Below are 16,062 nucleotides of genomic sequence, written 5' to 3'. Positions count from 1 at the left end.
ACATCATTCTTAATCTTATTGATAAAATATTCTACATATCAGTAGCTATAGATTAATCAGCACTGAAACAGAATAATTGGATGAAATAGCTCTTGAAGTGTAATACTGTACTGACACATTTGGTAGATTTTACTTGTAGCTTTATTTCAATTTGCTTTCATTTGTAAGGCCAGTGATTGCAGTGGATATGCCTTTGGATTCAGAAATCAACCTTAAGTTGCAGAACATTATGATGCTGCTGAGGAAGTGTTGCAACCATCCATATCTTATTGAATATCCCCTGGACTCTGTCACACAGCAATTTAAGGTAAATCTTTATTCTTCGCTACGAGTAGACATAAACCTGTGGGTCTAGTTTAGACTTACTTTGATAGTGTTGGTTGAAAAACTGTCTACGGCTTTAGTCAATTCTTAAGCAAGGTTGTTGGCTGGCCAAAAGAAGTAGGGTTTAAAATATCCTGTATATACCTGCTACGTGATGGGATATGGGCAACATTATGTTGGTAAGTAAGGTAGTCTTTCAGCTAAAGATACTGGCTTACGTATACTATTGCATGGATTAGATAAATACGTTTTGAGGTAAAATGAGACTTTGTTTATGCATACTAGTCAAAATTTGTCAAAATCTACCAAAATCAATCTATATTTCTCATTTATTTAAAAAAAACTGTGAAAACTTTGACCCAAACCACAATAAGTAGTGAGATCAATATCTGTGGGCTTACCTCTGTATAGTAAATTGACAATTGCAGCTTGTGATTTCAAAACAGTAAAAGGTAAAGGGTGTGAAATGAAAGAACATTTAAGTACGTTGTATGTTTGAGATTAAGAGAAAGGGGAAGGATATAATTGACACATTCAAATAGTCTTTGTGGAATGGGAGTTGAAGAGTACATGCAGGAAAGTGCAGATATAAGTTTAATTATGAATGAATGGCTAAGGTGTATGAATTGGGGTTATCTAGGTTTTTGGGAGCTCATATAATAAATAAATGGGGAATGGTAAGTAGAAAAATATGCAGCTATGTAAGCATAATCCTGTCTATGCATACATGGCAAAGAAAGAAGTATAAAACTTAAAGCATAATTTGATTAGTAAGGGGTGAAGAGAGGTTGTAAATGTGAGAGACTTCATTCTGTGGGAGTGGGGAAAAGACAAGAAATTAAAACGAGAAAGTACAATGACTTCAAGAAGAGAAACTTTAAGCCCCACATGAAAAAAATCTTAAAAGATTTGATTAATCTGGGCAAAGAATGAATACAATGAAATGTGTGGAAGCTGCATAGAACAGAGTGGAAATAATTACACAACAGGTATGTAGAGTTGTGCTAAAAGCAAGTATAAATAATGCTTATCAGAATGATGAAGTGGAAAAGGATTTGGGTGAGGGAAAATACATGTAACAATTCTGCAAAAATAAGGATGAGAGAAAGATAATATATGTAGAGAAAAAGGGAAAGGAGGGAATACTGGAAAGATTCTAGATGATGCAGGAATAGCAGTGATGTGTTAAAAAGTGGAATTGAAACAAATCATTGTTAATGTCTAATAAGCATTTATAAAAATTGAAAATAGTAAGCTGCAGGTGCAGGCAGTGTAGCTGGAGAAATGTTGAGCTAGTTTGATTCTGGAGGAGTTATGTGCCTTATTTAGTGTGTATATGGATATTGCGTTTGTGGCTGTAGATGTAATATAAGATCAGAATGTCACCTGTATAGCTCACCCTGTATTGCACAAACAAAGATATGCAAAACTTCCAGAGGTTTAAGTGCATCTGGGAAGATGCTTGGCAGAATTCTGATTGAAAGGTGGCAATCAGTAAAATTGGGGAAGAGCAGAGCAGCTTTACTTGAGGTTATGCGAACTAGATTCTTTTTTTCTGCCAAGTCATGCATAAACTGGGAGAAGATCACAACACGGATGTGTAAATTGACATTGGGCAAAAAGGATTTTCTAATAGTGGTTTGGGATTGATTTAAGAAATATGATTTAAATGAAAGAAAAGGTTTGGGATTGATTTAAAGTATATAAGCATATAGCATATAAGTGTTGCTTGAGTAGGGTCCGTAAGATTATCTGGGGCACTACACATCTTCTTTACAACCTGTTTTCCTTGTTACCTTCTGGGAGGAGGGGGCTTCGTGGTATCCGGAGCAGAACATCCAGATTCAGTCACAGTTTCGTTCCATACAGTATCAACCTTGTGAACTCTCAAGCTTCCTCCTTCCGTTATGTATTCAAGATGGACAGTGATTAATATTTATATGTATTTACATGTAGGGGTGTAGGTACATACATATATTGTATATAGATTTTACATGTATGTTATTTTTATATTTTTATATTTTATATTTATATTTTTATATTTTATGTTACTTTTGAGAGCAGGCAAAAGAGAATTTTGAGAATTTCATTTTTAATGCATGCCAATGTGCCCACAATAAAAAATGACAATCGAGGTTATCTTACCTTAAGTAAATTGCCTTGAATTGTAAAATATTTTGCATGAATGTGTTGTTGGATGCAACAAGAGAAATTATGGTGAAAATAAAAGATACATTAGAACTGAATACTTAGTGACTAGTTCACCATGCAGCACAGAGCAGTTAAGAATGCCTCCTGTCTTTTACTGCCATAATTATACTGATAAGAAAATATAATCTTGTCTTCAAGATCATCCAATTTTCTTTATTCCAAGAGGAGGATTATACTATATACAGTATAAGAAAGTTTTCATTTATAATAACAATCCCATTCAGCAGTAACTAGGCAATTATAAATATTTATAAATATACAGGACACTTTATATTTGTAGACGACATCAGTTCTGTTAACTGTTAGCAGTTATTTCAGCTATCAGGTATTCTGTCTATTAACCAAAAAGACATACTTGCTAGAATTAGAATTTCTGAAATCTGTTTGTTTATTCATGTCAGAAGCATCACAATTAAAATAAGGCATACTATATGACATAAAAAATAAAATATAAAATAAAAGATTAAAATATATACAAATTAAACAAACCCTGCCCAGAAACTAGCAATATTGATTGTCTTCTGTCATGCTGTCTTGAGGTCCTCGAGTGTACCCTGATCAGAATATAAAGGGCAGTTAATGTATTTGTTGTTTTCTGCTGGTCATCACAATCGCGAAGAGCAGAAGCCACTGGATAACCCCATTTGTTCAGAGTCTTTCTGGACCTTGTACTTGTGTGCAGTCTGTTCAACGATTTTCATACTCCCAGCTTTCGTCAATCCCAGGAGCCAGCTCCTCTGTTGTTTCCATCCAGCATTGGTTCCTTGTAGCTTTCCATAGATCCACTCTTCTTTTAAATGCCTCAAAGTCTTCCATTGACCTAAGGAACCTTTTCCTGGAATCTGTGACTTTCTTTGCTATTCTCTGATAATAAAGGAAATGAGACCATATTTACACATATTGCTTTCAAAAGGCCAAGAAAAGCAGCATGTTAAAAGCAGTATCTATAATATATTCATAATATATAGTTTTTGTTGTTGTTTCCCCTCACGTGAAGGTGGATGAGGATCTAGTGAAGAATTCTGGAAAAATATTACTCTTGGATCGCATGTTACCAGAACTAAAAAAGCGAGGACACAAGGTATTTTTTTGAATTTAGTAAAAAAAAAAATCAAACCGCTGAGATAAGTTACTAAGGATCATTTCCTCAATTTAGGTGGTGCTGTTTTCACAAATGACCCGAATGTTGGATATTTTGATGGACTACTGCTATCTGAGAGATTACCAGTTTAGTCGTCTGGATGGAAGCATGTCTTATGCAGACAGAGAAGAAAATGTAGGTGGCTTTTTCTCAGAAACATTCACCTGATTTGTTTAATTTTTCTAAGATTTATCAAGAAAACAAGCTGGGAGTAAACTATTTGACTTCAACTTATCCTCTGCAAAAAGTCATTGGGAAGTCTTTGCAGTCCTGTTGCTCTATTTTGTAGAGTTGTTGAGATGATAATGTTATATATTACTATAGAATTGCTGGAAATTAGTTTGGATTATGGTTTGGAAATTCATGTGGATTAATGCATTATGTCTTGAAACATACATTTGTGATGAAAAATGTATCCAAAATATTTAGATCAGTGTTTTTCCATTTGGCAATTTTAAGTTGTACGGACCTCAACTTCCAGAATTCCCCAGCCATGCTTAATTCAAAATGTAGGTTATCGTGAATAATTGCAGATATAAGAGCATAACTTCAAATTAGTTTTGAATTTTCATGCCTCTTTTTTAAAATAAATTTTCATTTGTTTGGATTTTTAAAATGTATCCTGTGATGGCTTTTTTTTTTTAGTTTTCAAACAATTCATTAGGAATTTTTTTTAAAAACTACTAAATTTTCTACTGTTTTAACATATGTTCTTAACCTTCTCAACCCCAAAAACATTGTGAAATATAGGAGCATGCTATAATATAATTCTTCCTATAATTTTTTGTAGTTTAAGCAGCCAAATGGCTAAAGGTTTCTTTCTGTTTATTATCTTTAAGGACAAGCATGCTGATTTTCCTATTTTATGTTAAATTGGTGACATTCTGCCTTTTATAGATGAAGAATTTTAATACAGACCCTGAAGTTTTTATATTTCTGGTGAGCACACGAGCTGGAGGTCTTGGCATTAATCTGACTGCAGCGGATACAGTCATAATTTATGACAGTGACTGGGTATGTACTATGAAGTCCTGATCCTAAAGGACTGTATAATCAACTCCATCAATAGAGTACAGTTTTAAAATCCACTTGGAATTTAAGTTTTGCCTATGAAATCTGGTACAATTTTAAAATAAATGCTACTTAAAGTAGCGAGAGCCAGTTTGATATAGTAGTTAATGCACCAGCTAGAAATTGGGAGATTGTGACTTCTGCCGAAGGCACAAAGCCAGCTGAGTAACCTGGTAAGCTGACAAGTCATTCTCCTCTAAGAAGTGGGCATTGGCAAGACACTTCAGCAATTCTTGCAGGGACTAGTCTAGGCAGTCACCAGGAGTCAACATTGACTCGCAAGCATTAAAAAAAACATAGTAAAACATAGCTATATAGTTTTCCTTATTAAATGTAAGTACAGGTAGTCCTCGACTTACAACAGTTCATTTAATGGCTGTTCGAGGTTACAACAGCATTGAAAAAAGTGACATCAATTTTTTTCACACAACCATTGCAGCATCCCCATGATCATGTGTTCAAAATTCAGATGCTTGGCAACTGACTCTCATTTATGACAGTTGCAAAATTCTGGGGTCGTGTGTGATCACATTTTGCGACCTTATGACAAGCAAAGTTAATGGAGCCAGATTCACTTAATAACCGTGTTATAGACTTAATAACTGCAATGGTTCACTTAACATCTGTGGCAAGAAAAGTTGTAAAATGAGGCAAAACTGTGTCATTTAGCAACAGAATTTTGGGGGTCAATTGTGGTCATAAGTCAAGAACTACCTGTATTGGTATGTCATTTAGAGTCTTGTAGTTTTTTCCTTAAGCATGCTAAATTCTACCAACCATAGATACAGTGTAATGTTTCTAACAAGACTTTGTCTCTCAAATTCAAAATTTAACTGGAGAACATTACATTTTTTCTTATTCTCCTAATTAAAGGCCTTAACTTGGCACACTTCAAAAACAGGCAAAATAATTAGGGATAACAAAATTAACACAGTTGAGTTCTTTCGTTGCCACTTAGTATGGGAGAATCCATAGCGATGTGTACAGTTGTCAAAAAATCAGTCCACAGCATTATTATAGTTATAAAATTCCATCAAAAGTTTGCTCTATCCTTACCTTTGTAGTACTTTCTGCAATTTAACAGCCAGCAGAATCCAACTTGGTGCCAAAAGAAAATGCCAGATTCATTTCTGTGATTTCTTCAAGAATGTATGTAAGAACATGAAAAACTTCTGCTTGTCACAATAAACAAGCCTGAGCAATGTGGAGCCAGGAGGCCCCAAAGCATCTTTGACATCTTTAACCAAACAGGAGATCCTTGGAATGAAATAAAAATGTAGATATATATAAATACTTTTAAATGCTTAAAATCTCATAAACTCTCATGATATTTCAGCTTAGAATGGAAGGTTTCTTGGGGTCACCTAGCATCTGAAAACGTTGTCTATTGTTGCATTTGAGAATAGACCAGAAAGTATTACATTTTTCTTGACATGCTTAAAGATCAAGAATATGTATAAAGTATTCAGGATTTTTAATAAAGGTTATACAAAGTTTCAGATTCGAAGGGTGACCTGTGATTTGAAGCATCTGGAGGTATGCATGTAACACCTATTAGGAATGCTTTAAAGCAGCTGCATCATCATCTGAGCAGGCACAGCTGCCTCTTCACCTGATGTGTGGTGTCTGTTATTGTTGCACTACGTTGTAGATAAGTCATAGTCAGTTGCAGTGCTTTTTTTTGTAAAAGGTGCCGGAACTCACACATGTCATACAGCTCGCCTTGCCTACCCTACAAGGTTCCATCCAAAAAAGGTGCCGGAACTCCGTTCTGAGCATTCTATGACAAAAAAAGCCCTGGTCAGTTGTCCCCATCTCTCAGAGAACTTTTTTTTCCAAATTGTTAACAAGTCAGAAATTCTTTTTCCTAAGTAGGATTGTTTACATGGAGATGAAAAGATAAATATTAAATTTATATATTTTCATTTCATAGAACCCTCAGTCTGACCTTCAAGCACAAGACCGATGTCACAGAATTGGTCAGACAAAGCCGGTGGTTGTATATCGTTTTGTAACCGTAAATACTATTGACCAGAAGATTGTGGAAAGGGCTGCTGCCAAAAGGAAATTAGAGAAGCTGATTATCCACAAAAGTTAGTAATATCTCTATAACTCTTAGAAATCATGTTCACAATTTTCTTTGTTGGACCCCTAGTTATGAGGTTTTGTTACCATGTTTCCCTGAAAGTAAGACCTGGCCCCCAAATAAGCCCTAGTTTTGGGGTGAGGCGCGAGCCTAAAAATCAAGCTAGGGTGGGGTGGAGCTTACCATTGCAGCCAGGCCTCCCATGGATCGACACTTGCCTCACCGGCCCACTTCTTCTGCAGCCAAAGTAGCAGCTAAAGAGCTTGGGCCTGCATTTCGCAGTCAGAGGCCTTTCTGGAAGGCTTCTGCAGCCGAGAACCAAGCTATGGAATCAATCTGTAGAATTTGGCCACAGAAGAAGGGGCGGGCAGGACAGAGCTGTTGGTGCCGCCACTGTGAGGTGAGTGGAAAAGACACCCCACCCCACCCCCTGAAAATAACACCTGGTGCCTCTTCTGGAGGCAAAAAAATAAAAATAAGACCAGGTCTTATTTTCTGGGAAACATGGTAGTTGACATTAGTCTTCCATTTAAAAGCTATTTGTTTCTTTATTGGCACAAACTACAAGGACAATCTGTCAAAAACAACATGAAACATAAAATATAAATCATTACTGAAAGCCTTTACTAACATTTTTCAAACAAATATGTCTCTGGGTTCTAATTCCAGTCCTATGGAGAATTTTTTACAGCTTGGGAGCAACCTTCTATATCCCAGGAGCTCAGACAACTTCAGAAAGGCATATCCTGCATATCTTGATGACCTACAGACCCATAATGAGACAGATACTTCTTTTAGGCAGCCAGACTATGTGGCATTTAAAAATCAAAAGCAACAGTTTATATTGGTTTATCCTATAAAAAATGGCATCATGGCTAAACTTTTAATATAGTTAATGAGTATCACGTTGCCGCATTTTGAACCAAATGAAGCCCGAATGTATTCTTCAGAGGGTAGCCTAAGAACTAGTAGGCTGTAAGTATATTCATGATGTAATCAAGGCATGGATGATTGTTGCTAGAGTTGTGAGGCTTAGATTAGATTGCAGCTGGGATGCTAAATGTAGTTGTGTAAAAACTCAGAAAATTCAGTACCTGACTAAAGTCTTCTGCTAATAACTGCAGCAAAGACCAAGGAACCAGTGAATAGTCTGGTTCCTTCAAACCTCTCTGGATAAGGAGAGGATGAGAATTTGTTGGTGTGTGTTCTAGATGGCTGCTCTTCACAAGGAGATTGCAGGACAGTGATTTTCCACAGGTTTGAAATCCAGGAAACGATGGGATAAACCATTTTGCACACACACTACAGTAGAGACTTTCAATTCATAATTTCAAAAACTGGACACTAGAAGAAGATACATTTTATAGGTGGAGGAAAGATTTATAAAACTTCAAAATGTTCTAATGATAAAAATACATAAGGAGACTTGAAAAATGGAATCAGAAAAAAGTAGTGACAATATCAATAGTGTCAGTAATAATGCCAGCTTCTATGGATACATTATGTCCAAAAGATGGTATTGAACAAAAAAACATGTAGAACAAATTTTATCTGACAAGAAAGTATCAAGAATGGATTTACAATTGACAGACCAAGAGCTTACTTAGACAAAGATGCTTCACTGGGATCCACAAAAAAACTGACTGAGACTTTAAAATTTAAAAGAGAAATACAAGTGATAAACAAAAAGAGAGTGACCTGTATAATTTTTTCCTAATGAATTTACCAAGAGGCTTACTATAAATTTAAAGATGGGACAAAGAAGAAATTAAGAGAAATGAAATCCTTAAATCTGACCATATTTGTGTGAACTAAAAATTAACACTGTTAGAAGTAAATGGAAGGAATATAAAGTTGATTAATTTTAATCAAGGTTAATACAAGATATGTTGTTACTTCTAACAGCCCTTTCAGTCATTCTACTGACATGGCTGAAAAGATTTCCTTAGAACAAGGGAGATTCTCAGTTGCTAAATGGAGGGCAAATGAAGAAGTCATTGGTAGTTCAGATTGTTTGAGATACATTATTACCTCAATAATATACCTCAAACAATTGTGTACTTCAGCTTACAGTTTATATTTACGGTGTAAAAGAATGAAGAACCTAGTCTGATTCTAAGAAATCTTTCAATTTTCAGAATCCAGCTTTTAGGACTATAAAAATAAATAAAGTCTTTGAAGGGACTTTTTTTCTGAGAAATAGATCAGAAAATGATACTGAGTAAATGTCTAAAGATAGTTTTGTGCTGCTAGATTCAGAGTAATTTGCCCTGTATTCTCTCTGACAGCAATGATGCCAACTTGTGTTAAGTCAAGTGATCTTGGAAATGGGATGCTATTTATGCAGTGCTTTAATTTATTTATTTTTTGTATTAATTCTTTAATATCTACAACTAACAATATTTGCACTATATAAACATGAATCCAAAATGATTATTTTCTTCCTCTATATATAATATCAAGGAGCTCCTTTTGGAAAATATTTGTGTTTGCATTAATTTTCCATAATTATATCATTCTTCTATTTTAGAATTACCAAAATGACTAACAGTTTGTACAGCATATTTAATAAAAAAAATCACTGACAGAGTGAGAGTGCTGATCAATAACAATATATTTTTTCTTGTTTCCCTTTAAGATCAGTTCAAAGGTGGTAAATTTGGAATAAACCAGTCAAAGAGCTGCTTAGATCCCAAAGAGTTAATAGAATTGCTGCAGTCCAGGGATTATGACAGGTATGATCTGCTTGCTTCCTTGTGTATTTGATTTATTTTCTATTTTTTTCTTTTTGTAGTTCAAGGTGGCATACATAGCACTTTGTCTTTCTGTTATCCCACAACATCGACCCTGTGAGGTGGGTTGGGTTGGGTTAAAGCAAAGTGACAAGCCCAACATTATCCAGCAAGTTTCGTTGGCTTAGGATAGACCAGAACCTGAATTTCTCCATTCCTGGTTCAAGCCTTAATCACTACATCACACTGGTTCCCCACACGGAACAAATTATTACATGAAGGAAACATTTTTACAACTAAAGCTAATGTCATTGCCAAGAAGTTAAGCCAGGGAAATTAATAAAATATTTCTTTTTCTAGAGAAATTAAAGGTTCAAGAGAAAAGGTAATAACTGACAAAGATTTAGAGCTACTACTGGACAGAAGTGACCTTATCAGTAAGTATTAGATATATTAGTATGCCTTCTGTTTTATTGCATTATTTTAAAAAATTCATTCTAAATATCAATTTATATGTAGTACTGAGGTGGTGAGCACCAGTATGCTTATGAATATCCCTCTTGCTCTCTCCAGGTTATTATTTTACATTTAACTCTTTGACAAATATCATAGCAACCACACATAAACACAGTACAGCCTTTTTCCCAGGATGTGTCTTGCTTTACACCATATTGAAAGGTTTTTTTCAGTACGTAAGGAACAAGAAGAAGGTAAAAGAAACAATAGGCCCACTAATGGAAGCAGATGGCAAGAAGGTGCCAGGCAGCAGGAAGAAAGCAGAACTGCTTAATCCCTTTTTGCATTATAGAACAGATACCGTATATACTTGAGTATAAGCCGAATTTTTCAGCCCACTTTTTGGGCTGAAAAATTCCACTTCGGTTTATACTCCAGTCAACAAAAAAAACTTACCGAGGACTTGTGCGCGGCCGAGGCTTTGGTGCTTCTGGGATCGCGCGCACCTCTCCCAAGCCACCGCCGTCCGGAGACCTGCCGAAGTTTGGGGAGGTTTGGGGAGGCGCCCAAACCTCCCCAAATGTCGGCAGGTGTCCGTTCCTCCGCGCCCTGCCTGCCTGCTTCTTTCCGCTGTGGAAAGAAGCAGGCAGGCAGGGCGCAGAGGAACGGAGACCCGGCGAGGTTTGGGGAGGCGCCCAAACCTCCCCAAACGTCGGCAGGTGTCCGTTCCTCCGCGCCCTGCCTGCCTGCTTCTTTCCGCAGCGGAAAGAAGCAGGCAGGCAGGGCGCGGAGGAACGGAGACCCGGCGACGTTTGGGGAGGCGCCCAAACCTCCCCAAACGTCGGCAGGTCTCCGTTCCTCCACGCCCTGCCTGCCTGCTTCTTTCCGCTGCGGAAAGAAGCAGGCAGGCAGGGCGCAGAGGTCCGGAGACCTGCCGACGTTTGGGGAGGTGCGCGCGCACCTCCCCAAACTTCGGCAGGTCTCCGGACGGCGGCGGCTTGGGAGAGGTGCGCGCGATCCTGGAAGCACCGAAGCAAGTCCTCGGTAAGCTCCGGGCGGTCACTTGCTTCGCGTCTCCTGAGGGAAGGGGGGGCGACTGGAGCGGGCGTGTTTCCTCGCCTGCTGGGCGCCGCGATTTGCCCGGGGAACGCGCGGGCCCCGAATGGCAGCGTGGAGCGAGGAAGCTGACAGCCAGGGCTTCCCCGAGAGCCGCGGCCACACAGGGTATTCCTGTGTATTCAGGCTTGCAAAATGGCGGATCGAGCCTCTGCTGGCGGCAGAGGCTTGCAGAACAGCGGATCGGCTTATACTCGAGTCAACAACTTTTTCCAGTTTTGGGGGGTGAAATTGGGGGTCTCGGCTTATACTCGAGTCGGCTTATACTCAAGTATATACGGTATATAAATCCAGATAGGCAAGGAAATAGTAAGAGAATACCTACCCACCCTGAACAAGCACAAATCATCTGGAATAGATGGTTTGCATCCCAGGGTATTGAAGGAGGTGGCAGATGTAATCTCAGAGCCATTGAATATAATCTTTCAAAGTCCCCGTAGCACAGGGGAATACCAGAAGACTGGAAAAGAGCTGATGTGGTTTCAGTCTACAGAAAAATGGATCCAGGAAGTTATAGGCCAATTAGCTTGACCTCAGGACCTGGCGAAATCCTGGAAAAGATAACCAGAAGATTTGTGAGCACCTAGAAATGAACAAGATTACTAGAAGTCGGCATGAGTTTGTTAAAAACAGATTGTGCCAGACACCTTATATCCTTCTTTGATAAAGTGACTAAATTAGTGGACCAGAGAAATGCTGTGGACATAGTATACTTGGACTTCAGTAAGACCTTTGTCAAAGTAGACCACAGATTACTTCTTGGTAAAGATATACACTACCATCACCATATGGATTCGAATTCTCTGACCAATCACACCCAGTGTGTAGTCCTCAATGGAACTACATCTGTATGGAGGGAATCATGCAGTAAGATATCTAAAGGTTCTGTTTTGGGCCCAGTATTCTTCAACATCTTTATAAATTATCTAGATGAGGGGATAGAAGGGTAACTCATCATATTTTAGATGACACCAAGTTGGGGGAATTGCTAACACTTTGGAAGGTAGATTCAAAAGTATCTTGACAGACTTGAGCACTGGGCTTTATCTAATAAGATGCAGTTCACTGGTGAGAAATTCAAAGTCCTGCATTTAGGCAGGAAAACCTAAATCCGTAGGTATGGAAAGGTAGTATCTGGGTCAAATAAGCAATGCAGTCCTTGGCTGCATCAACAGCAGGATATCATCAAGATCTTGAGAAGTGATATCACTATACTGCACTAATGAGGCCACACTTGGAATATTGTTCTGTGTTCTGTAGTATAGTTCTGGTCCCCACATTATAACAAAGATGCTGAGACCCTAGAAAGCGTGCAAAGAAGATCAACAAAGGTGATACAGGATCTGGTGGCTAAATCATATGATGAACAGTTGAGGCAGTTAGGTATGTCTCTAGCCTATCGAAGAGAAGGATTTGGTGAACATTATAACTGTCCTCCAGTACTTGAGGGGCTGTCACAAAAAAGAGGGGATTGACTTATTCTTCAAAGCACCAGAGGGCAGGACAAATAATGGGTGGAAGCATGTTAAAGAGAGATCCAACTTAGAAATGAGAAATTTCCTGACAGAACAGTTGATCAGTGGAACAGCTTGCCTCCCAAAGTTGTGAATACTCGATCACTTTCAAACTTCAGGTTTTCAAGACTGGGTAATCATTTGACTGGGATTATATAAGATCTCCTGCCTTAATCAGGATTGGACTAGAAGACCTCTAAGGTCCCTTCCAGCCCTATGATTCTATGTTCTACCTATATACCACATGTATGTTTTCCTGAAGTAAGGTGGTCAGCCTCTGGGTTAAGCCACAGCCATATAAAATCTTTTGTTTCCATCATCTGTATTTCTGTCCCAACCAGTGAAACTGGATTAAACATTTACTACTCTGTTTCCAGTTATATCTCTGATCTTTCCTTCTTGTTTCCACCCCACCAACAAGTCTTTCTCCTGTAGTTTGTGTGTGTGTGTGTGTGTGTGTGTGTGTGTGTGTGTGAGAGAGAGAGAGAGAGAGAGAGAGAGAGAGAGAGTGTTTTGAGTAGACCAATAACTTTGATGTTTGTTTTTAATCAATCCAGGCCCTTCCCTATCCTCAGGGGCATTTACAATGTGACTCCTTGCCTTTTCAAATAACTCTTTCCTATAGGCCTTATACTATCACTGACACTGTGCAGGTCCTCAGTTGGGTCATTTGAGTAGTATTTTCCTATACTCTTGGGCTTCCTGATAAATGTATGTTATTACCCCATACCATTACCTCAGTTTAATACCATACATCACCACCAAGTATTTCCCTACCTCTATTAAGCAACTATTATGTTTGATATTTCCTTTTTGCCCATCCTAAAGATCTGGTGATAGAATTTGTGAGGTCTAAAAGGTTCATTTTCCATAAAGTGGGCATTTTGGTTGATTAAAAAGGAACAGTTTTATACTGTATTAATTTTCCACAGTTTCAACTCCATGCCTTATGGATAAAACTTCAATTATAGACACTGTAATCGATACCCTCTGTGGTAAAAGCCCTTCAGGTATTGGAATACTGCTATCAGGTCTCCCTTCATTCTTCTTTTGGCTGACCACACCCAGATCCTTTAACTATTTTTCACACGATTTAGCCTCCAGTCCTTCACCATCTTTGTTATTGTTCTGTGCACTCTTTCCAGTTCCTCAGCATTCTTCTTGTACTCTGGCAATCAAACAAAACTGAATATGGTATTCTATGTGTGGTCTGAACAGTGCAATACAGAGCAGTTATCACACTGTTTATATCTTTTAATATAGAAGCCGTGGTGGTGCAATGGTTAGAATATAGCATTGCAGGCTATCTGCCCAGAACCAGACGTTCATACCTGACCAGTCTGGATGAATTTTCTATTCCAGACATACTTGACACACATTCCTCACTGTAAGGAAAGCAAATTCCTGCTTCCTTCTAGTGAGTGAGATAAATGGGGGACACACTCCAGCCTTTGGAGACTGTCAGCTGCCTGGGGCGTACCAACCCCTGCATTGTATTGGACATCTCTAGGCATGAAATTGTTTCTTTGTGTCACTTCTCAGACATTCAGAGATTTCCAAATCTTCCCACATTATGTTCCAAAAACGTAAGTATCTTTAATAAGGGTCAGAACCTTGAAATGGTAAAACATTGGATGTCATTTTAATAAATGGCTATGGGATGAGCTTGCCCTAAGACAATTTTGCCCTATAACAATAATTGTGCATTCCGGTGAAAGAAGCAGAGTTTTATCTCTATTCCTGAAAGTAACCTACCCACCTCAAAAAAAATTAACTATTAAAAAATTACCTCCTGAAAAAAATGGAATTCCACACAAAGAATGATGGATTTTCAGACATTTAAGAAGCCCAGTTTTGTTTAAATGGAAATCTGTGAAGAACTGTGGTCCTGAGCTGTGTGCTTCATTTCTTCCAGATCAGATGAAAACTTCTGAGAGACTGAAAGAAAAAATGGGCAAGTTTATGATACTAGAGAACACTGATGATCCTAGCATGTAACTGGTACTTCAGAATTTGGGCACGTAAATAATATTTCTGCCCCTTTGTAATCTGAACCTGGATACTGTTGGTCTCTGTTTCAAAAAGCATTGTCAAAAGCTCTGAAGTGTTAGTTGCTACATTTTTGTATATGAAAAGTGGATCTTGGAGCCTCTTCTTAATACCTGAGAAATTTTAGATTCTATTTTTGTCTTGAGTAGTTGGTAACTGACTAATCTATACACATTACTGCAGAATTTCGGCTAAAGAAATTTTACATCTAATTTTTTACTTCTCGCTTTTAGTATGTTTTATGAACAGAAGATATTCAAAGTATTTGTTTACAACCCTTGATTGTACTACTTCAGTTTGTGTTGACATTACAAATAAATGCTATTTTGCTTGAAATATGTTTTGTTTAATCACTGCTCCTGGCAAGCATTACTTAACTTTGTATACAAGTTACAGTACAGCACATTTATCTGTCTCCTTTAGCTATTTTACTGTCACCAATTAATACTGTTTTTGTTTCTTTTTAATATTCTGTTTGAACATCTTTTAGACTTTGTTGGCAATAGTTTAATATTCAATTCATCTAAAAGAAGAGTTTCTCTTTGTATATATTTTGCCAGAGTTGAAAGAACCAGGAAATTAATTAAAGGAGGCAGAATATTCAAACTTCTATTTGCAAATTAGTTAAAAGATTAGAATGATTAAAATACTCGTTAGCAAAAAGGAACAAAAGAGTTGAGAAGCTTATTAAACACAAGGCCAAGAAAATGAATGAGTCTAATATGTATTAAAAGAGAAACTGATCCCGTGGAGAAGACTGGACTGAGTGTGCACCTGGCCCAAAGTCACCAGGAAGCTTCAATAGTTTAGGTTGGATTTGAAACTGATCTGTGTTGTAGGTCAACAGCCCACTTGTGACACATGGCTTATTCAGTCATAGAATAATAATTCATGAGTACATGAATTTGTTATATCAACACCCAGTGTAGTCCAATTTAGAATTACATTTTCTCAGTGAAGAATATCATGTCGTCTTGAACCAAAATATTCATGATTATTTTTGTCAGATTTTCAGTGTTCTGGAGTTGAAAGAAGTAGACTCCAACACAGTGTGAGATCCAAATTAAAGCATCTTAAGACAAGCCTTTGTTTTAACATATCCAATGTAGGGAAGTTCACCATCTTCCTGCGTAATTAGTTCCATTACTAAACTGCTCTTATGGTGTGTCATGGAAAAATACAGAATAACAGTTAGAAGGGACCTTGGAGGTCTTCTATACCTGCTCAAGCGGGACACCTTATACCATCTGGACAAATGGCTGTGCAATCTCTTTTTTAAAAAACTTCAGTGATGGAGCACTTGGTATCCTACTGCTCTGAGGAACTGTAACAAGCATGTTGGTAGTGTCTATCAGCTTGTGA

At 37.7% G+C, this 16,062-nt stretch overlaps 1 protein-coding gene across 8 annotated transcripts in view; it reads left to right on the top strand.

The window, feature by feature from the left end:
• Window positions 1-15,198, top strand: part of HELLS (helicase, lymphoid specific) — a 46,276-nt gene extending 31,078 nt beyond the window's left edge. Inside the window, exons 15-23 of one of the 8 annotated variants that reach the window (XR_014026699.1) lie at window positions 169-307; window positions 3,533-3,616; window positions 3,692-3,811; window positions 4,574-4,690; window positions 6,681-6,840; window positions 9,472-9,568; window positions 9,926-10,002; window positions 13,915-14,237; window positions 14,572-15,198. Coding sequence is in view for 4 of the 8 variants with exons in the window: in XM_081329685.1 (XP_081185811.1) it covers window positions 169-307; window positions 3,533-3,616; window positions 3,692-3,811; window positions 4,574-4,690; window positions 6,681-6,840; window positions 9,472-9,568; window positions 9,926-10,002; window positions 13,915-14,042 (922 nt within the window). In the remaining 4 variants the exon portion in view is untranslated. Of the gene's footprint in view, window positions 1-168; window positions 308-3,532; window positions 3,617-3,691; window positions 3,812-4,515; window positions 4,691-5,831; window positions 6,024-6,680; window positions 6,841-9,471; window positions 9,569-9,925; window positions 10,003-13,914 lie in introns of those variants that run through there. The other 7 variants (XR_014026700.1, XM_081329686.1, XM_081329688.1 and 4 more) reach the window with 7 other exon arrangements.
• Window positions 15,199-16,062: the final 864 nt, after the last annotated feature.

The sequence above is a fragment of the Vipera berus genome (assembly GCF_964194415.1).
Source record: "Vipera berus genome assembly, chromosome: 5".
Taxonomy (NCBI): Eukaryota; Metazoa; Chordata; class Lepidosauria; order Squamata; family Viperidae; genus Vipera; species Vipera berus.
Note: the sequence above shows the minus strand (reverse complement) of the source record. Positions and strands in the feature narration are given on the sequence as shown.